The sequence below is a fragment of the Schistocerca gregaria genome, chromosome 3 (assembly GCF_023897955.1).
Source record: "Schistocerca gregaria isolate iqSchGreg1 chromosome 3, iqSchGreg1.2, whole genome shotgun sequence".
NCBI classification, from domain to species: Eukaryota; Metazoa; Arthropoda; class Insecta; order Orthoptera; family Acrididae; genus Schistocerca; species Schistocerca gregaria.
In genome coordinates, this window is record NC_064922.1 from 842362954 (window position 1) to 842385832 (window position 22879).

The window sequence follows — 22879 nt, forward strand, 5'->3', positions numbered from 1 at the left end:
GCATATTTGTCTCAATTTAGACGTTTCTCCGTGAGATGCAGGACGACGTACTCTGAATTTGCTCCTCTCTGTACATACCCTCTTTTCCAAGGGATGGGAAAGCATTACTTGTATACTTTGTCACTACACTGGCAGCAATCAAGAATTTGACAGCATGTTTGTCAGGTTTGCTGAGCACGAATTGAGCAAACCTGCAGTTTGTTTTGCTTGGTACTAATTGCTCATCTATTGTTACACTTCCTCCTGGGTGGTCAGAAACCAGCGAATTTGTTGGCTAGTAAGTGTTCATTCGGCTTGGGTTGATTTTTCATCAAAACAGATTATATGCTCCATATTGTGCTACACATGAGATCTGTCCATAGCATAATTTCCTAATGAAAGTAGGCCCTCAAGATGGCCAATCTCTCACCCTCGGACACACCTTTTGCACAAATGACAGTCCAGGTATATATGATAGCTATCAATTTTTCCAGTTATGAAAGTGACGTGGCCCAATCATTGTGGTGTTTTTTGTTTTGTTTTTAATAGTACTTTGAGAATATGACTCTTTGTGTTTCTTCATGAGATGTTGCAATGCTTAGTCAAAAATGAAATGGAAAAACACCAATGACAGCCATCTATTCATTGGCAAACATAAATAGTGGGTCCTCCTCTCTCCTTCAGAATGTTCACAGGATGACCACTCACTTCAATCCGTAGTGCTCATCTTTGTGAAGGCAAACAACTAGGCCTGTTGTGGTGATACGGATAGTTGAAGTTGTGAAAGGGAGTGGTGTAGAGTGAAGATACCGCTATTGGAAGACAATTGATTAGTGGATCTTTCTCTCAGCTGCAAACACATGCACTGCCTTCAGCGTTGTCTTGACAGCCTATACTCGTGGAGTGTGGCCAATGGCTTCCACTTCTCTGAAGAGAAGACGGTTTGCATCAACTTTTGGTGATATAAAGCATTCCTTACATCTCAGTCCCATTGTTCTTCCCTTCGTGGAGACAACGAAGTTTTTAGGGCTCACAATGGACAGGAAACTTTGTTGGTCTCTGCATGTCTCTTATTTGGCTGCCTGTTGTACACATTCTCTTAATGTCCTCTATGTTCTTAGTGGTTCATCTTGGGGAGCGGATCTCACTGTCCTGCTTCGCTTATATCGGTCCATAGTGCGATCAAAGCTGGATTATGGGAGCCTTTTCTGCTCGGCCATCCCTCTTACGCCGTCTAGACTCCATCTATCATCAGGGGTTATGTCTTGCAATCAGAGCATTCTATACCAGTCCTGTCAAGAGTCTTCATGCTGAAGCTGCCGAATTACCATGGACCTACCGGCATGACGTACTGCTTTGTCGGCATGCCTGCCAGCTGTTGTCAATGCCCAACCACCCCTCTTATCAGTCCTTCTTCGACGATTCTCTCGACCGTCAGTGTGCGTTGTATGTATATGCCCAGCTGCCCCCTGGAGTCTGCTTTCGTCGTCTGCTTCGACAATTGGGTTTTGCCCTCCCTACTACCTTCAGAGAGGGTAAGAGCCCGACACCACCTTGGCTCCAGGCTCCGGTTCACATTCATCTTGACCTCCACCCGCTCCCGAAGGAGGCTGCTCTGGATGCAGTGTATTGCTCACGGTTTGTTGAATTTCGTGCATGATTCACCAATAACATCTTTATTTACACTAATGGCTCCAAAACTGATGATGGTCTCGGCTGTGCCTTTGTCATCGGGGACGTCATCTTTAAATACCGGCTCCTTGACCAGTGTTCCAGCTTTATGGCTGAGCTTTTGGCTCTCTCTCTCGGGCTGTTCAGTATGTCTGCAGCCACCGCCATTCTCCATATGTACTCTGCTCTGATTCACTCAGTGCTCTTCAGAGCCTTGGAGCTCCGCATTCGGTCCATCCCTTGGGGCAACGGATCCAGCAATCCTTCCATTCTTTTGCTGATGATGGCTCTCCGGTTAGCGTTATGTGGGTTCCAGGCCATGTAGGAGTGCCTGGGAATGAGGCTGCTGATGCTGCGGCCAAGGCTGCAGTCCTCCTGCCTCGGCCAGCCTCCCTTTGTGTTCCATCATCTGACATTAGTGGGGTTGTTTGTAAGAGGGTTGTGTCTTCATGGTGGGATACTTGGTCGTCACTTCAAGAAGATAAGCTCTGGGCCATAAAACTGTTCCCAACAGCTTGGACAACCTCCTCCCGACCGTCTCGGCGAGAGGATGTCATTTTGGCCAGGTTGCGGATTGGGCATTGCCGGTTTAGCCACCGCTACTTGCTATCCGGTGACCCCACCCCACAATGCCCTTGTGGTAATGCATTGACAGTGCGCCATGTTTTATTGTCGTGTCCCGGTTTTAGTCAATCTCGTGTTGTCCTGTCTCTGCCCTCTACCCTACAGGAAATTTTAGCTGATGACGATCAAGCAGCTGCTCATGTTCTTTGTTTTATTACTTTGACGGTCTTATCCAAAGACATCTCTTTTAATTATTTTATCTGCTTCTTTGTAAGAACTTTCTTGTCCCCCCCCCCCCCCCTCCCCTTGAGTTTTATCGGATTATAAGTACACTTACATTTGTGACTGGGCGCTAACAACCTCAGTAGTTGAGTGCCCACAAAAAATTTAAATAACTGGGCCTGCTGTGGTGGAGGTGGGGAGGATTGATGTAGATTAGTATTTGAATACTCCTCCACAAATCCTTCCTTGTTCACAATTTCTTCATTTGTCTCTGGTACAAAATCCTCTTCATCAGTGAAGTCAGTTTCCAATTCATGTTTGAACTGTCTTGGAGATGTAAAGTTTCATCATCAGAAAGTCCACACTGAAAAGACGTTTGGAAAAGTCTTTAATTGACAAAGAATATTAGCTGAATGACATGATATCAAGTGGCAGATTGGAATGTGCATGTACAGAGGTGAAATCATGAGCACCAAGGAGTCTGCGGGATTGTTAATGCTGCGTTGTTGGTTTATTTACATGTCATCAGAATAAAAATTACAGCAGTGCCAAATTGACCCTTTCAGCCATTCTAGGTATATCAAGTATATCAAATGAAATGTCAAAGAAATCATAAATATTTTGTAAATCCTAACACAGTATTGTAAAGAGGAAAAAGTTAGGAAATGTCATACGATTTCATGAACAAGGTAAAAACATTGAGGATGACTTGAACAAAAAAGTATGACAGTGGTCCTATTAACCCCTTCAGATATTCCAACATTGATTGCCTTTGTTAAGAAGACATATTTCGTTAGTGAAAATTCATTATAGTTGCAGTGGATGATGAACTGCAGCTGTTGCGGGTTTATTTATTTATGATATGCAATCAGTTGCTTTTTGAGTTTAAGAAGATTTATTGTTCCATTAACTAAGTAGGTCTCAAGCCACTGTAGGCTTGTCGTCAGATGAATACAGGAACGTTATTTTCTGGGCCATGTGCAGCTAGATGGTGCTTGCATTGCAGCCATCAAAATGAGTTTTTCATGGATACAGAAGTGCAGTTAAATCATTACGACACTAGTATCAAGCTGCACATGGTCCAGAAAATAGTTTTCCTGTAATACCTTCATCTGATGATGAGCATGGGCTTGAAAATTTATTGAAATAAGTTGTGATCACAATAACATTTATTTATTATGAATGGTTTTGGCTTATGTTAAAGTTATCTTCAGATATTTTGGCCCCCCTATGGGTGGTTCTGACAATTCCTCGGTTGTTCATGTGATGTCACGACCATTCACTGTCATGTGAAAAATGAGGAGCTGCCAGCACCAGCCAAAGGGGCCCTACAAATCTGAGGATGGCATTAACATAAAACGAAACTAGTCATAATAAATAAGCATTATTGCAATCTCGACTGTTGTTTTAATCAAAGTTAGCATCAGATTGCTGTGCTCCACAGACAATGTTGTCTAAATTTATGGGCTTGAGAACTAAGTAAGTACTGTAAATCACATCAATTTCAAAATGTAACTGGTGGCATAACATATTTATTAAAGCATCAATTTCATTTGTGCATTTAGTATGAAATATGGATTCAGAGCTTAGATTGCATCTAGGAAGTCTGTATAGGCCACATGCAAAGAACTTTACCATCATATGCTTTATTCCAAGGTGACATCAGAGATGCTGTCAAATGATATTTCCCTGGAAATGTTCTTGTCCTTTGTGCAGCTTCTGCTTCAAAGTGTCATATTATTTAATTGAAGACAAGTTTCATTGATACTGTTAGTGAAAATGACACATTGCTTAACTGTTAGAGTTGCTTATGCTGCCTTTGTTACTGCTTTCCAAGTAGTTACTTCCTTTCAGTCTTTAGGTTTCGTCTTTTTATACCAAATTTTCTCAGTAAGAGATTTCATGATCAGTCTGTCAGATTTAAGAATGGAATTTCTGTGCATTTTACTTCTTTGCTGGTTTACATTTTTTTTATCTCTGTAGTGGTCAGGGAGCACATGAAGATAATGTTTGATGCATTAATAATGTTTCTAAGTTGTGTGTTCTTGGCTGGTACTTATTGTCTGAGGCACTTGGTTCTCAGCATTGACTGGATTCAAGTTTAAGGAATCTTAGGTTTGTCAAACTGGAGCCTGAGCAGCACTGAAATATTTTAATGTTAACTTTGGAGATGCTTAAAGAGCATTTTCTGGCAATGCTGATTAAACATTGCTTCTTTGAGAGTTTTTGAGTGGCGCCAGGGCTGAAGATTTGCAGTGAAAAGACTCAGTGTTTCCCAAAATATTGGCTGTAATGATTTGTCTGTCATGCCAGATAACATAGGATTTACTGCAGAGGCCAACAAAACCATAATATTCACACACCTGGACATGCCTGGGGCAAGTATCAGCCAAAGAGAAATGGGAGAAATAATACATACAATATTTTGTGTGTTCTAGAAGTGATAGTCATTCAATAATTCATGGCAACAAGACCCATTTTCTTTTTCTTCCACACCCCAGAGACAACTTCAGGAAAGGAACAGCTTTAGAGAAAATGATAAAAGATCCCTATTGATTGAATTTGTGAATGCTGATATCAGAAATTGCTATATTGAGGTATTCTTAGCCCTCAACTCACAAAGTGTAGTATCTCAGACTGCATGGGTATTTTTGCACTTAGTTTCTAAAGTAAATTCTGGCAGAGTGCTTCTTTACATTACCTACACTCCTTAAACTGCCAACTCTATAACATTTTATTGTCCATTTCATTATCACCCTTTTTGTTTGTTGTTGGCACGTATTATAGACATGTGTTGGGGGTCTCCTAGACTGCATCTCCCGAATTATGTACTATTTCCTTAGTATTGCACAAATGTGTTTGCAGGAATGTGAGAATTTAAATGATCTTAAGTTTGATGATGATAGTTGGTGAACAGATGAAAATATCAGTGATCATGACTTTACAGTATCCAGTGATCACTATTCTGCAGATGAACAAGAGTAACATTTAGAGGAGGAATTTTAGGACAATGGTGGGTACCTTGCTGTTTCTCTAATAAAATATTTAGTGTTAGTTAACATCAAAGACTTTTTGAGTGGTGGTAAAGGAAAATGTAGATCACAGCAGTGAATGTCGGTTATGCAGATTTTCTTTTTGTGCTGTTGACAGCAATTTTTATGTGCAAGTTTAAACACTGGAATTCAGTTTTATGTGAAAATTTACCTGCTGCAGAGATATTATAATTTTCAGAATGTAAAATTCAATTCTCTAATCATTTATTTGTACTATTTAAAAAGCCATAAGAAAGTATGTGATTTTGTGGAATAAAAAGTAAAATACTACAGGCTTTATTTAGTGCAATAAAATCAGTGAGTATGTAAACAGCACTGAAATAATTGTAAAAATAATGTTATATAGTTTACATGCCCGATTAAGGGATCTGACATTCCACACTCGGATCTGTAGAATGCCAGTTTTCTTTCTCCTGATAATGACATCCTCTTGAGTAGTCCCTGCCCAGAGATCCGAATGGGGGACTACTTTAACTCCGGAATATTTAACCCAAGAGGACACCTTCATCATTTAACCATACAGTAAAACTGCATGCCCTCGGAAAATATTATGGCTGTAGTTTCCCCTTGCTTTCAGCCGTTTGCAGTACCAGCACAGCAAGGCCGTTTTGGTAAGTGTTACAAGGCCAGATCAGTCAATCATCCAGACTGTTGCCCCTGCAACTACTGATAAGGCTCCTGCCCCTCTTCAGGGACCACACGTTTGTCTGGCCTCTCAACAGATACCCCTCCGTTGTGGTTGCACCTACGGTACGGCTATCTGTAACGCTGAGGCACGCAAGCCTCCCCACTAACGGCAAGGTCCATGGTTCATGGGGGGGCGGAGGGGGGGGGGGGCATAGGTTAAAGTTAGATATACTGGGAATTAGTGAAGTTCGGTGGCAGGAGGAACAAGATTTCTGGTCAGCTAACTACAGGGTTATAAACACAAAATCAAATAGGGGTAATGCAGGAGTAGGTTTAATAATGAATAGGAAAATAGGAATGCGGGTAAGCTACTACAAACAGCATAGTGAACGCATTACTGTGGCCAAGATAGATACGAAGCCCACACCTACTACAGTAGTACAAGTGTATATGCCAACTAGCTCTGCAGATGATGAAGAAATTGAAGAAATGTGTGATGAGATAAAAGAAATTATTCAGGTAGTGAAGGGAGACGAAAATTTAAGTCATGGGTGACTGGAATTTGGTAGTAGGAAAAGGGAGAGAAGGAAACGTAGTAGGTGAACATGGATTGGGGCTAAGAAATGAAAGACGAAGCCGTCTGGTAGAATTTTGTGCAGAGCACAACTTAATCATAGCTAACACTTGGTTTAAGAATCATAAAAGAAGGTTGTATACATGGAAGAAGCCTGGAGATACTGACAGGTTTCAGATATATTATATAATGGTAAAACAGAAATTTAGGAACCAGGTTTTAAATTGTAAGACATTTCCAGGGGCAGATGTGGAGTCTGGCCACAATCTGTTGGTTATGACCTGTAGATTAAAACTGAAGAAACTGCAAAAAGGTGGGAATTTAAGGAGATGGGACCTGGATAAATTGAAAGAACCAGAGGTTGTACAGAGTTTCTGGGAGAGCATAAGGGAACAATTGACAGGAATAGGGGAAAGAAATACAGTAGAAGAAGAATGGGTAGCTCTGAGGGATGAAGTAGTGAAGGCATCAGAGGATCAAGTAAGTGAAAAGACAAGGGCTAGTAGAAATCCTTGGGTAACAGAGGAAATATTTAAATTAATTGATGAAAGGAGAAAATATAAAAATGCGGGAAATGAAGCAGTCAAAAAGGAATAAAAGCGTCTCGGAAATGAGATAGACAGGAAGTGCAAAATGGCTATGCAGGGATGGCTAGAGGACAAATGTAAGTAAGTAGAGGCTTATCTCACTAGGGGTAAGATAAATACTGCTGACAGGAAAATTAAAGAGACTTTGGGGAAAAGAGAACCACTTGCATGAATATTGAGAGCTCAGACGGAAACCCAGTTCTAAGCAAAGAAGGGAAAGCAGAAAGGTGGAAGGAGTATACAAGGGCGATGTACTTGAGGACAGTGTTACGGAAATGGAAGAGGATGTAGATGATGATGAAATGGGAGATATGACACTGTATGAAGAGTTTGACAGAGCACTGAAAGACCGAAGTTGAAACAAGGCCCTGGGAGTAGACAACATTACTTTAGAACTACTGACGGCCTTGGGAGAGCCAGTCCTGACTAAACTCTACCATCTGGTGAGCAAGATGTGTGAGACAGGTGAAATACCCTCAGGCTTCAAGAAGAATATAATAATTCCAATCCCAAAGAAAAGCAGGTGTTGACAGATGTGAAAATTACTGAACTATCAGTTTAATAAGTTAGGCTGCAATATACTAACGCGAATTCCTTACAGACAAAAGGAAAAACTAGAAGAAGCCGACCTCGGGGAAGATCAGTTTGGATTCCGTAGAAATAATGGAACACGTGAGGCAATACTGACCCTACGACTTATCTTAGAAGCTAGATTAAGGAAAGGCAAACCTACATTTCTAGCATTTGTAGACTTGGAGAAAGCTTTTGACAATGTTGACTGGAATACTCTCTTTCAAATTCTGAAGGTGGCACGGGTAAAATACAGGGAGTGTAAAGCTATTTACAATTTGTACAGAAAGCAGATGGCAGTTATAAGAATGGAGGGGCATGAAAGGGAAGCGGTGGTTGGGAAGGGAGAGAGACAGGGTTGTAGCCTCTCCCCGATGTTATTCAATCTTTATATTGAGCAGGCAGTGAAAGAATCAAAAGAAAAATTCGGAGTAGGTATTAAAATCCATGGAGAAGAAATAAAAACTTTGAGGTTTGCCGATGACATTGTAATTCTGTCAGGGGCAGCAAAGGACTTGGAAGAGCAGTTGAACGGAATGGATAGTGTCTTGAAAGCAGGATGTAAGATGAACATCAACAAAAGCAAAATGAGAAGAATGGAATGTAGTCGAATTCAGTCTGGTGATGCTGAGAGAATTTATTAGGAAATGAGACACTTAAAGTAGTAAAGGAGTTTTGCAATTTGGGGAGCAAAATAACTGATGATGGTCGAAGTAGAGTGGATATAAAATGTAAACTGGGAATGGCAAGGAAAAGCATTTCTGAAGAAGAGAAATTTGTTAACATCGAGTATAGATTTAAGTGTCAGGAAGTCGTTTCTGAAAGTATTTGTATAGAGTGTAGCCATGTATGGAAGTGAAACATGGACGATAAATAGTTTGGACAAAAAGAAAATAGAAGCTTTCGAAATGTGGTGTTACAGAAGAATGCTGAAGATTAGATGGGTAGATCACATAACTAATGGTGAAGTATTGAATAGAATTGGGGAGAAGAGAAGTCTGTGGCACAACTTGACAAAAAGAAGGGACCGGTTAGCAGGACATGTTCTGAGGCACCAAGGTATCACAAATTTAGCATTGGAGGGCAGCGTGGAGGGTAAAAATCATAGAGGGAGACCAAGAGATGAATACACTAAGCGGATTCAGAAGGATGTGGGTTGCAGTAGGCACTGGGAGATGAAGCTTGCACAGGATAGAGTAGCGTGGAGAACTGCATCAAACCAGTCTCCAGGACTGAAGACCACAACAGCAGCAGCTTAAATGAGAATTTTCAAATGATTTAGGCCTTAAGTCTGTCACAGAGATCACACCCTGTGTATATTACATGAGTCTCTTCATGAGTTACTGGTTAGAAGGTAGTTGTTGTCATTACCTTACCCATTTCCTTATCCTCATAGAAAATTGAAAATAACGTAGCATCTTGTCTTTCACATAGATCTTACGTTATATTCTAACAAGTTACTTGATAGTTTATGATCATGATGTGTCCAGCTTGGGTGATGTATCCAGAAGGATCTAAAAGAAAATAAAGTAGTTCGTGGTGCTTTCGTCTTGATGTTTGACGGAGATACACTATAAGAAAAGGGATAATGTTATGATTTACCAGTGTAATGTTGAACAATGAGTTCTCCCATCCATGAGATGTTTTAAGTGCCCGAGATGCACACATGATCCCATTTGAGCGAACTGGGGAATAACGTTCCATGCAAACAACCCTTTCCACTATGTGTAATTTGTCAGGAGAAACACATATCACATTAAATGATATGTCCTGTATTCAAGAAACTGAAAAAGGCTCCAAGACTATAAAACACTAAACTACTAGAAACATTATGTAAGTTCATATCTTGCCAATAAGATAAGTAACAAAACTTGTGACATAGAGAGCCAGATTTCAGGCTTAAACTTTCGTAGCATTTCGTTGTTCCTACAGCGTTAAACAGATCAACTCTATGAGGGAGAAAGTGTCAGCTCTTATGCCTCCTTCCCCCCAACCCATTCCTACTCAACATAGGACCACTCCATTCATCCAATGCACTGCTTTATTTGGTTTTGTAAGTAGGATGACAACCCTTGTGCCATTCTCTCTCTGGAATTTAGGCAACCTGTAAGCCATAGAACAGCCCACTCATTCCATGTTCCTTAAATTAGAACACAAAAAACTAGTCTAGCAGCCTTGGCCTAGCCAGGCCACACACAACCCAAAGCTGTGACCATGGAGTGGACATACCTCCATTTGCTAGTGCCCTCTTCGTGTTACACTATCACAAATTAGAAAAATTTGTTGGAACTTTGATTCTTCCACCATCTGGCTCAACTCAATTGGTACTTTCCATGCTGCAGTATGAGCTGTAATATAACAAACAAGATTTCTTAGAAGACAAATATCTAGGCCTACGTCTTAGAACTATTACACATGGTACAAAAACTATACCAATATTGACAGAGTATCAGGAGAGGTCTGCGTGTTAGTGTGTTCAAACACCATCAGTGAGGAAGTACATCTCAATACTACATTAGAAGTGAAGGCCAAGTTGCATCCAAATAGCTACTGTCATCAGTTTACTGTGTGTTTGTCTCCCCCCCCCCCCCCAATCCCTGGTATGGAGACAACATACTATTGGATGATAGACCTAATGGAGAAATTACCCCACCTGTCCTATCACTGGAGGAGCCTAGCAGCACAAACCCTCTGCAGGGCAGTATTAATGGGTCAAGAAGAAACCACCTAATGAAAGAAATGATCCCACTTTTGAACTCTGTTTAATTAATAATGCAGACCACTCAGTTCTTTACAGCCCACGGAAAAACCACTATATTATACTTCAGGTGGGAGTTACACACTGCTTCAGGTCTGTGCCGGGACCTGACAAAACCCACAACCAAATGCTCCAACACTTGAAAGAAGATAATAAAAGGCATTTAACTGTAGTTTCTTTGAAGATGAGTTAACTTCCCAGTGGTGGTGGAAAAAAAACTATGATCACAGTTTTAAAATTTTAACACCAGGGACAAACTTGCATCCTGTGAATAACTAAAGCCAGTCAACATGCTTTCCATGGTAGACAGTCACTCCAAAGAAACTTAATATGTGTAAAACAAAACGTAGAGGTATAGATAGAGAGATGCTGAATGAAATGCATTTGGCTGTCAGGATAGCAATGTACGAAACCTTCAGTGACTACTGTTGTGGAATTTTGTCAAATGATCTTCAATGAAATTCTTGTTGTGTGTGAAGGTTGATAGTGGTTCCAAATTCAGAGACCAGTCAGTCAGACGAGATAGAAACTGAAATTGAGGATAGCAAAGCAAAAGCTGAAATGCTTAATTCTGTTTTCAAACGTCCCTTTACAAATGAAAACCAAGGAGAACTGCACCAATTCAATTCTTGTACGACGGAAAATTATGGCTCCAGGACCCGATGGAATCCCTATCAAATTCTATACTGAATTAAAGGCAGAGTTTGCCCTTCTTCCAACAGTAATTTGTTACAGATCTCACAAACAAAACAATAATAGTGCTCAGTAGTTGGAAGAAAGCACAGGTCACACCCGATGACAAGAAGGGTAGTAGAAATGATCTGCAAAACTATTGTCAGGGGTCCTTGACTTCGATTTGTTGTAGAATCCTTGAATATATTCTGAGCCCAAACATAATGAGGTATCTTTAACAGAATGACCTTCTCCATGACAACCAGCATGGATTAAAAATACTCAATCATGCGAAATCCAACTTGCACTTTTTCCACACGACACACTGAAAGCTTTGGATCAAGTTAGTCATGTAGATGCAGCATTTCTTGATTTTCAAAAAGCATTTGACTCAATACCACACCTATACTTATTGTCAAAAGTTTCATCATATTGGGTATAAAGTGAAATTTGTGACTGGATTGAGGACTTTTTGTTAGGGAGGACGCAGCATGTCATCTTGGATGGAGAGTCATCTTCAGTGTAGAATTAACATTGACTGTACCCCAGGGAAGTATGTTGGGACCATTGCTGTTCATGTTGTTTATTAGTAACTTTGCAGACAATATTAATAGTAACCTCAGACTTTTTCCAGATGATACAGTTATCTGTAATGAAGTACTGTCTGAAAGAAGCTGTATAAATATTGTCAGATCTTAATAAGATTTCAAGATGGAACAGAGATTGGCAACTCGCTCCAAATGTTTAGAGAAGTAAAATTGTGTGCTTCACAAAATGAGAAAACATAGTATCCTATGACTATGCTATCAGTGAGTCACTGTTGGAATTGGTCAACTTATAGAAATACCTTGGTGTAAGACATTGTAGGCTATTATATGGAAGTTCAGTCGTGAGTAAAGCAGGTGGTAGACTTTGCATTTCCCCAGTATTCTATCAATAAACCAATCAGTCTACAAAGGAAATCACTTACAGATCACTTGTGCGACTCATCCTAGAATATTGTTGAAATGTGAGAGACCGTAACAAGTAGAAATAACAGGGGACATCAAATGTATATAGAGAAGAGCAGCATGAATAGTCACAGGCTTGTTTGATCCATAGGAGCGTGTCACAGAAGTAGCAGACTCTTGCAGATAGATACCATCTATTGCTAGAAAGAATACTTACAAAGTTTGAAGAGTCAGCTTTTGGTGATGACTCAATGAATATACAACCACCCCCTATGTATATCTCTCAGGGATTGTGAGAACAAGATTAGATTAAGTATAGCAGACATGGAGGCATTTAAAGAAGTCATTCTTGGTGTGTTCCTAATGTGAATGTATTGGGAACAGTCCTTACTAACAGCTCCAGTGTCACATACCCTGCACTCAGTGGTTTTCACCGAGCTAGGTGGCGCAGTGGTTAGACACTGGACTCGCATTCGGGAGGATGAGGGTTCAATCCCGCGTCCGGCCATCCTGATTTAGGTTTTCCGTGATTTCCCTAAATCGCTCCAGGCAATTGCTGGGATGGTTCCTTTCAAAGGGCATGGCCGACTTCCTTCCCCGTCCTTCCCTAATACAATGAGACCGATGACTTCGCTGTCTGGTCTCCTTCCCCAAAACAACCAATCAGTGGTTTTCAGAGTGTAGATTTAGAGGTAGCATAGCAAATTGTCTACCAAAAATTGTTGGTAACTTGAAGCTGAGGAATATTTATCCATATTTCAGTGTGGCTTCTGGAAGAACCTGTGGACTGTTGACCATTTCATAAGTTTAGAGACTGCAGTCTGAGAGGCTCTTGCTCATCTGCCAAATGTGTGACATTTACTTGGGGGCTTCCAGTATCATCTACTGATGTTTATACAGAATTTTTTTATCCCCAGTCCACTTTGGTCTGTATTTGGTGCAACATTTTGCAACTTACTCATACCAGAGTGTTTAATGACTCAGTGGTAATATTGTGACTCACTTCATCACAATTAATGATATTATGGATAAACTATCAGTATCAGTCTTCCCCCAATAATATTGTATGTATTAATTTGATTTGCTGATTTAAGACAAAACACTCACCCTGAGCTTTGCCTTATTAACAGATTGGTCGACAGTCAAAAATAGAACTTAATTTTCTCCATTTCATCTGTAAGACCCGTTGGGAAGTAGACTGCCCGTTCTTTGCTTCTGCAGCACACTAAATTTATCCCATCTTGACTACAATTAAATTCTTTATTAACTATTGGCCACTTATAGGGGGTATATTTCATCTTTAAATATACAATTGATAATTTTTATGGAGAAGTTCTTAAAATTTAATTCCACTTCATCAGTATTCTTAAAAACTGTCAGTAGCATTTATTTCAAATAGCCATTTAGAATGGTTGTTTCAGTAACAAGTGCTTAAAAATAACATAAAATGAACAGATTTTGGAAGTTTATTTATTTTTTTTTTTTAATATGTTTGATTTTCTGGACTGTCAGTCTGAGTGTATGAAAGTCTAACATGCCTTTAGTGTTATGATGGTTTATATTCTGTCTTGTGTTGAACTCACTTAGACACAAGAAATGCTGTATAGATCTATCCGTTCCCAGTAGTCAGTACCTTGACCTTGATAAAAAGGGTTGGCAGTATTTCATGGGAGTCCCTTTGCTCAGTATTCTGATTACTTTTTTTAATTTTTAGAATTTTGCTCTTGTAACAGCAATGTCCTCGTATCATTATGCTGTAAGGATGAGAGAATGGAAAAGGCTAAAATGCTTCATCTTCAAATTCTTATTAGCAACTGCTTCTCCATTTCAATGTGGGATAGCACACTTTAGCTTTTCTCTTGCAGGCGCATGGAATGCATTCCAGTTTAGTTCGGAATTAATATGGATGCCTATCAGTTTTACTGATATACTTATTACATTCGATGTTCAACCCATAATTAGTTCCTGTGTTTTATGATAATTACAAAGAAGTTCCTGAGCAACAGACAGGCACATTTAAAAAAAAAAAAAAAAAAAAAAAAATATTAGATATTGATAAGCTATCAGACAACGTCCATTGCCATACGTATTAACACACACAGGTACAGGTTGGGGGAAAGATGTTTGCACTGATGCAGCATGGTCAAAATGGTGCGCTACTAGGGGTGACGGGGAAAAAGCTGTGCAGGTGCACTGGACTGGGGTGGGGTTAGAAGGGGTGGGTGGGTGTGAGGGGGGGGGGGGGGCGGGGGCGGGCAGGGGGTATGTGGTAGTCATTCATGTCGACAAACCTTTTTAGGGGCCATGTCCATATAGTATGCCACACAGTGGTTGCATCTAAGTTGGTAGACTCCATGGCTTCTTTCACAGGTGACCCTGCCTTTGATGAGGTAGTAAATGCCTAGGACAGGACTGGATTAGGAGGTAGTGGAAAGTTGTATGGAACAGGTCTTGCATCTAAGTTATTTACAGGCATAAGTGCCACAAGGCAAGAGATAGGGAGCAGAGGTGGAATAGGGATAGACAAGGATATTGTATAGGTTAGATGGATGGTGGAATGCAGATGTGATGACTACAGGTGGCTAGGCTTTATGGAAGGGACTTTGTCGTGTGGAATGGGTGCAAACTGTTGAAATGGAGGTATTGTTTGTGGTTGGTAGATCTGTTATGGATAGAGGTACTGATGAAGCCATCCATTAGGTGGAGGTCAACATCAAGGAAGGTGACTTGTTGTACTAAAGCGTACCAGATTAAGCAAAGGAAAGGATTTTCTTGAAGTTGGTAAACAGACTTGATATTTACACTGTGTATTAGACAATGTAGTCATATATAATATGCGTTAACTAAATGTCTTTTTTTCCAGTCAGCATGGAGTGAAGGCGTTGACGCACATCTCTCGCAAACACTTCTGAATTATTTGTTTGAAGACAATTCAGATGTAAATTTTGAAAAGTTTTTAGAGCCTCTTCTGTATGTAACAAGAGGGAGTGAAGATGAGAAAATAACTGCTGTTTATAAAATGCTTTCTGCAGGTAGCAAAGAAATTAAACTGTCAGCAATACATGAGGTAAGTTTCAGTTAAATGACACACAGAAGTACTTCATTTTATTGGTGCATTTGCTATGAAATTTTCACCTGTGAATAAGAAAAAATTGTAGGCACATGTTAAAACATATTTTTAAAAATTAATCTTAAACATAATTTTTTAATCATTAAAAGTACACCAAGAATGTTCATAGAATTTTGTGTGAAGATACCTAAACAGAATTAGGAATTGTTATTTTCCTAGAAATATTTCAGGTTTTGTTTGTAAAACAATTGGAAAACTAGCTGAAGGGTTACTTGTTAGGCAACTTTATACTGTAATATCAGATGGTTCCCAATTCCCACTTAAAATTTTACAATGGGTAAAAAATACAGAAATAATGATGGTATACTTGAAAATTTAACAAACATCTTGATCATAGTTTTTAATAAAGTCTACGTATAAGAAGTTTCCATTGTGTATGGTACTTGAATGCACAAAAACATTCAGTTGATTGTCCTCTCCCTTACATCAGATGCACATGTTGAGTTATAGATCAAGGAATTCTACAAATATGGTCATGGAAATTCTTTTACATCCTCTGAATATAAATTCTGATAATGGCAGGTAATTCCCAGGGAAATTTTGTGGAAGTATGTTAAAATTAAGACTAATTCTGGTACTGGCTGTGGCCTCAGATGATACCCAACTAAATTTCATGGAAATATGTAAATTTTTGTCATTCTACTGAATGATTATAAATTTCAGGTTGCATTGTTGGCTGGTTATGAACTTTTTTCAATACGGTAGTTATCATTAGGGAAAAACCTGTCTTGAAAGTCGGAAGAGAACTCTGCAGAAGACTGTATGATTTTATCATTCAGAGAGAACCTATAAACCTTTCATGTAAACTGCAACTGCCACAGTTCCTAATCTTGGCAGAAGCAAAAAGACAAAGGGAAAATATAGTAATAAATGGGCTTCCATATTACAAGGAAATATTATTGGTAATAATCTCATGTGGAGGAACAGACCAGCATGGGAAAGACCCTTGTGCCCATGTCTGCGGAGACAAATTTTAAAGTCCCTGACACCTCTCTGGTAAGGGGCTCTGCCCTCTAAAAAAAGAACAATCTCTGCAGTTGATAGGATTGGGGAGTGACTACCTTTGTTGGAGTTTCAAGTCAGTCATAATCACCATCGACTTATAAGTGATTGCTGTCATGGTTGATGCCCCAAGAAGGTTATACAATGCTTGTCATAAAGAAATGCCCTCAGACTTTACACAATTTGCCAACACTTTCCTCTTCTGTAGACATGTGTGGGGTGTTGCCCAATCGTCGCGTATAGGGTGCCTAAGGGATGCTGCATTCTCAGAATGCTATAAAACAATTCAGGCAAATAACATTAGTAGTTTCATTATAAATAAGAAGATTGACAATACTTAACTTTGAAGTAACAAGGGTGCCGCAAGCGATCAGCGACATGCAACATAAATCAGAGTCCTTTACTATATACAATGTCCATTGCAAGTTTAACATACAGTTTGTGGATCACTAATAACTGTTATCGTAGCACTCTCTGCTAGGCCATGCTAATACTCTGCGAATACTGTCCACTAATGTCCGGCTGAGGCTGGCAGGAGCGGCACTTATTTTCACTTCAACTAGATGCCGCTCCTATCGTGATGACGTCCTGATCAGCGTGCTATTGGCTGTCATCGTCTCATCGCGTTCTCTGGTCTTGCATTCTTCCTCTTCATTCCGGTACTTGTGGCTTCGCCCCCCCCCCCCCCCTCCCAAAAAAAAAAAAATCAATGGGCCTGGGCCATCATCATGTAGGGGGTGGAAACGGTTGAGGATGCAGGAGTGTGGGCGCAATGTCAAGCTGGAATCTGTGGCTGCAGGGGGGCATCAGGCTTCCAGCTGTACCCCACCATCCGGCCTGCACTGTGGCGGAAATATCCCCCGGAAAATGACCAGAAGGGTATGCGTCCACCTCCTGCTGCCATGAACCTGATGAAGAAGGCGGCGACTGCTGCAATGTGGGCGTGTCCAGCTGCATTGGCAGGGTGAGAGGAGGCAGAGGAAGTGAAGTATCCAGCTCCGTCTCCGTGGGGTCATCCCTCGGTGATGTGAGGACACCCTCTGGCAGCTGCTGTGCCCACACTGTTGTCTGGATCTGTGGATCTAGGGGAGGAGAGACTGAAAGATCATCATGTACATGACAGAGGTGAAGTTGATTTTGATGGAGGCGCTGCAAGATGTCAGGACCTGATAGAAGATACATGCAAGTGCCTAGTCGACGGACTATCTCGCCTTGCGCCCACCATCTGCTGCTGCTAAAAGCCCGGTAGAAGAAAATATCATGCAGCATGAAGCAATACTTGTGGTCTTCCTTCGGCGCTGGATGCTGAGGAGGATGGAGCAATTCAGACTGATGGTCCAACTCGTGGGTGTGAACGATATGAGGTGAGAAACAGTTGCAGTGCTTGATCCCTGCTGCTTGAAGGTTCTGACAAAACATTCTACTTCACTGTTTGACTGTGGAGGGAACTGTGAACTAGTTAGATTCTGTATGCCATTATGTTCACAGAATGTTTGAAATTCCTTTGATGTGGACTGAGATCCGTTCTCTAACACAATTATTTCAGGTAAACCTTCAAGGCAAAAAATTGATGACAACACCTGAATTGTGCTACAGGACATTGTCCAGTTCTTTGGCACCACAGGAGGGAACTTGCTGTACGAGTCAACCGACGGGTCTTCCAGAAACGTCCTACAAAGTCTTTGTGCACATGTTGCTATGGTGATTGTGACTTTGGCAAAGCAGAGAATTTTTGTGGTGGAGCAGACCGATTTTCTGTACATGCGTGACACTGTGAAGTAATCTGTTCTGTTTGGGCATACGTACCCTGCCAAGTGTAGTGTTGACACCCTAATTGTTTCATACGAACAATCCCCCAGTGTCCTTGGTGAAGTAACTTCAACACTTCTTTTTGCAAACCTTTAGGGATCAACAGACGTGACTGTCCACTGTCATTTTGAACAAAATTACACCTTTCTGTACAGCGAGGCTACACCAATGTGCAAAGTATCAGCACACTACAGAGTTCTTTATACTATGCAAATAGTGGTGGAATTTGGAGACACCATACACAATTGCCAAATTGCAAGGAACTGGCAAATCACGTCTGGTTAACAAATGCAACTGAATAGGATGTACACCTTTACTGTTTCTAACATGACCAAGATACTGAAACTCAAGTGTAAAATAAATAAATAAAAATATCGCACTTGTCCAGTCTACACTTTAGCCCCGCATCAGATAACACACGAAACAAAGCATGCAAAATCACAATATGTTCTTCAGGTGTATTACGTGCTACTACAATATCATCCAAATAGTTTGAACAGTTTGGCATTTGTGCAGTCAGCTGTTCCAAATACTGTTGTCAAATGATGAGTGCAGAAGCACTGCCAAAAGGCAAATGCAAATATTTAAACAAGCCCAAATGAGTATTTACAATACACACTTTTATGAGATTCATCATCGAGTGGTATTTGAAGATATGCGTTGTGCAAATCAATTATTGAAAAGTAGAGTCCAGCGCCTAATTCGTCCATGAGGTCCTCTGGATGTAGCAATGGATAAGTCTCAATGATAGTTTGGGGTTTGACTGTAAACTTAGTCGACACAGAGGCGAATGCGACCTGAAGGTTTGGGGAGCAAAACCAGTGGACTTGCCCATTGACTAGCTGATATAGGTACAATAACTCTGTTATCTTGCAATTCTTTAAGTTCAGCAGCAACCTTGTCCCGTAATGCATTGTGAACAGTTATGGCCCGGCAAAAAATCAGATGAACATTGTCTTTCAACGTAATATGTGCAACAAAATTGTTAGTTTTGCCTAAACCTTCAGAAAAGAGTTACAGGAATTCTTTTAGTAAGCTAACTACTTCTTCTTTTGCATTGAATGCAGAAACTGACAATGTATTGTCCTGAATGTTAAACCAAACAAATCGAAAGAATCAAGACCAAATATGTTCTCACAATCGCGTGATTGTAGCGCTGTAAAAGTCATTGTTCGCATATGTGAGCGATACATGGCAGGCAAATTACATGATTGAGAATGAGAATGCCTTTTCCATTATAAGCCATCAGTTGTGTGCTAGTTTTAGACAGGTGTGGGGTGTCTAACAGTTCATCTGTGTGGCAATTGAGTAATGTGACAGAGGCACCGATGTCCAACAGAAATTCCACACGTTTCCCACAAAGAAGTTAATGAAAAAAAAATTTGTTGGACTGGCATATCACTGAGGAAATGACACTCTTGCTAGTTCTGCTAATGTCTGTTGTAGAGTTTGAATGTGCTGCATTAATGACTCGGGCCTTGTGACTAAAGTTTTGTGAGTGGCTCAAACTATTATGTTTGTTCCGATGCAAACATACGGTTTACACCTGCCGTTTTCTACCAAAATTCTACCAAAAGTGTAACACTGAGCTTGTCAGGAGAGGAAGTCTTGGCATTTGTGCTGTGAATAACACCAAGGGCAAGACTTAATTCTTTTAGCCTGTGTAGCGAACTGTTTATGCGGCTGTTGTTTACTCAGCGTGACTAGCGCAAACTGCCTGCAGAATGGGGTGATCGCAAGCAAGGGCTCAACCGGACAAGTAGCTGGCTGCTCAAATGTAACAGCCGACAGGGCACTGGAATCGTACTGATCTAAGATTTGCGCTACTTGCTGAAATGATAGGTCAGACAGTTCTCAGAGTTTGATATAAAGTACACTGTACAAGATCGCATCATGCAACATGACATCTGAATATAAAGCATCGCAAGCACATTTGAATTTGCATTTCCATGTCAGACCCTGCAAATCTGTTACCCACTCGCGATAAGTTTGTTCTAACCGTTTTTTGCAATTAATGAATTGATATCTAGCTGCTGCCATATTCACTTGTTGGTCATAATAGTTAATTAGCAAAGCAATTACTTTGTCATAATTAAGTTCACCTGGAGTGACATTAGGATAAACAGGGTGTATACGACCCGGGACAACAGGGAGATCCGGGAAAAACCCGGGAATTTTTTCATCCGGGAGAAAACCGGGAAAAACCCAGGAATTTTTTAGAATTCTGAAAATTTTTCATTGTTTTAGTTTTCCATTAAATTTTTGTAATTTGTCTGGTAAGAACCAATACTCTAACAAAGAATATTACTGTTTCTCCACTACTCCAGAATAATGTTGCAACAATAAAAAATGAACGTGAGAAAAAAAGAAAATAAAACTTAAGTTGCAAAGGAAATGCACCATATACAACAAAAAAACACAGTGCTCATACAAGCGTCTGCCAACAGCAAAATGTGTGAAAGGCCTTAGGAAGACTATGCAATGTTTCATAACAACAAATTGCCTCCGATGAGCGTGACGTCACAATTGTTTACATTAGAATCGTTTGACCTGTTATGAGAGAGCTTATGCGCGTATTAGTACCTTCTCCTACTTCTGGCTACAGAAGTGTGGCAGTTAGCTGTATAAGCAATAACATCATGCAGTCAGATGCTATCCGGAAGAATTTCACTGGTGTGCCTAAGCAGCCAGATTCACGTATGCGCATCAGGCCCGGAACTATGGGGCCGAGGCATCTGCGCTGTGCGGGGGAAGGGGGAGGGGGATGGTGCCAAATTCATATTATTGAGAAAATAGACCTTGTCTCACAGAGCATCCAGCACACTTTGCCTATTGATTACTCATATTTTTTTGAACGCATCCCTGTTGGTTTTTTAACAAATTCTGCGTTGATTTCTGAAAGAATCGTTACATTGATTCTTGAATGTGTGCATAGTGTACGTGATGTCTCTGCCAGAGGAATCCCCGTTGCATCTAGAAATAAACATTTCTGCAGACAAAAGGGGACGGTCTATACGAGCTGAGCGGAATAAAGCTGAACGGGTGAATGCCAATTGCTGTGTATGTGGTTGACTTCATTTGCAGGTGATCAGCTTTGTTATAACTACTAGCAAATTCCATAGATTCAGACTACTGTAGTGGAAATAAACGACTAACAGTAATAACAGGCAACAAATATTGCGTATTGTCTCCTCCGTATATCCAAGATAATGAAATTTTGACAGAAAATTTTTGGCCAGACCGCTACACTACTAAGGGTCAGTTACAGAGTTCCCGGTTAGCAGCCGCTAAAGTTCTATTGCGAGAGTAGCGCGGAAAACGCGCGCGTTGTACGAACGCGTAATAACGCTTAATCGGAGAATAAATGTGGGATAACTAAACCGCTGATTGTGGCAGGGTTATTGATGTTAACCAGAGAATAAGTTTTGACACTGACAGGAATAGTTACAAAATTAGTGATGACAAGATTGATTGATAGAACGAGGAAAAACAAGAAACGGGGACTCGCACAAATTACGGAAGAACATGATGATTCCAAATTTATATAAAAAATTGTATTACTACTTCTCGATCTCATGCTTCAGAAGCTAGAATGTATGAATGAAATGTGAAACTATTTCCCAACATAAAACTTTTTGCTTGTAGTAGGCATAATAGGCATTTGATATTGGTACTTCTTGAATTATATTCCACCATGTTATAAAAATATTTGTGCCAAAAACAGTCTCGTTTATTTGGTGTGTATAACAATTGCTGCAATATTAGGCAGGCCTATTTCGTTTTGTCTAGGAGTGACAAAATACACGTAATCAGATCGAGAAACCACACCTCTTGGGTACTATTAATATTAACAGCTTTTCTAGTATTAGACAATGACATTTTGCTTTTCATGCAGCTAAATGTAGATGAACTTTGATGAGGTAATAGATTCTGTCCCGGAAAGGAAAGTACACTGTGGCAAGGTTACAGAGAGGGAAAAAAAAAAAGTTAGAACCTAAGGACTGAAGAAATGTGTACTGTCTTGCTTGTCTCTTTTCTTTACTCATTTTGTGTGTCCTATATTTAATTTTATGCCACACAAAACACCAAGTTATTAGCTAATATGCAGTAAAGACTGCAAATTTCCTCAATTTCCGGTTACAAATAATCCCATACAGTATTAATTGCAAGAATTTTTTGAGGAGGAGCAGAATGTCAAACCAGCCCGACTGGGAGCAGGAGAGGCACCACAGGACATTTTAATTTCCACTGGCGTGAATATAGTTTGATGGCACCCATTACAAAATATTACATGTTTGAATTCCACAGAGCGAAATACAGAGACATGCGATGGCTAGAAAATTAAGATATTTTTGAATAGTCGATTTTGTACATTTTGGGCACCCTACCTCAAACGCTCTAGGGAGGGGGAGCGTCACTATCTAATATTGGCCCGGTTCGGAAATATTGTAGGTACGGACCTGATGCACAGAGCAGTGAGAGTTGTAGTAGGGAGGTGGTAGTCTCTACGTGACCCGTGTTTATGTTAACTGATTTTGCTGTTTCCTCTTCGTTTATTGCTCCCCACGTCAAATGAAAACAAAACGAATTTCTGTGGCAGGGGGCTATCAAGTGAATTAAAATACATTCACACAATTATGGAAGGCTCAAATATGTAATTAGTTTCAGATTTTATTTTGTTTCCACCTTTCTGACAGTCAAGCGTTAATCG

At 40.3% G+C, this 22879-nt stretch overlaps 1 protein-coding gene across 2 annotated transcripts in view; it reads left to right on the plus strand.

The window, feature by feature from the left end:
• LOC126354732 (MTOR-associated protein MEAK7) overlaps positions 1-22879 on the plus strand; it is a 62841-nt gene that overhangs the window by 24927 nt on the left and 15035 nt on the right. For both annotated transcript variants that reach the window (XM_050004595.1, XM_050004597.1), the window contains exon 2: positions 15091-15294. In XM_050004595.1, coding sequence (XP_049860552.1) covers positions 15091-15294 — 204 coding nt within the window. The remainder of the gene's footprint in view (positions 1-15090; positions 15295-22879) is intronic.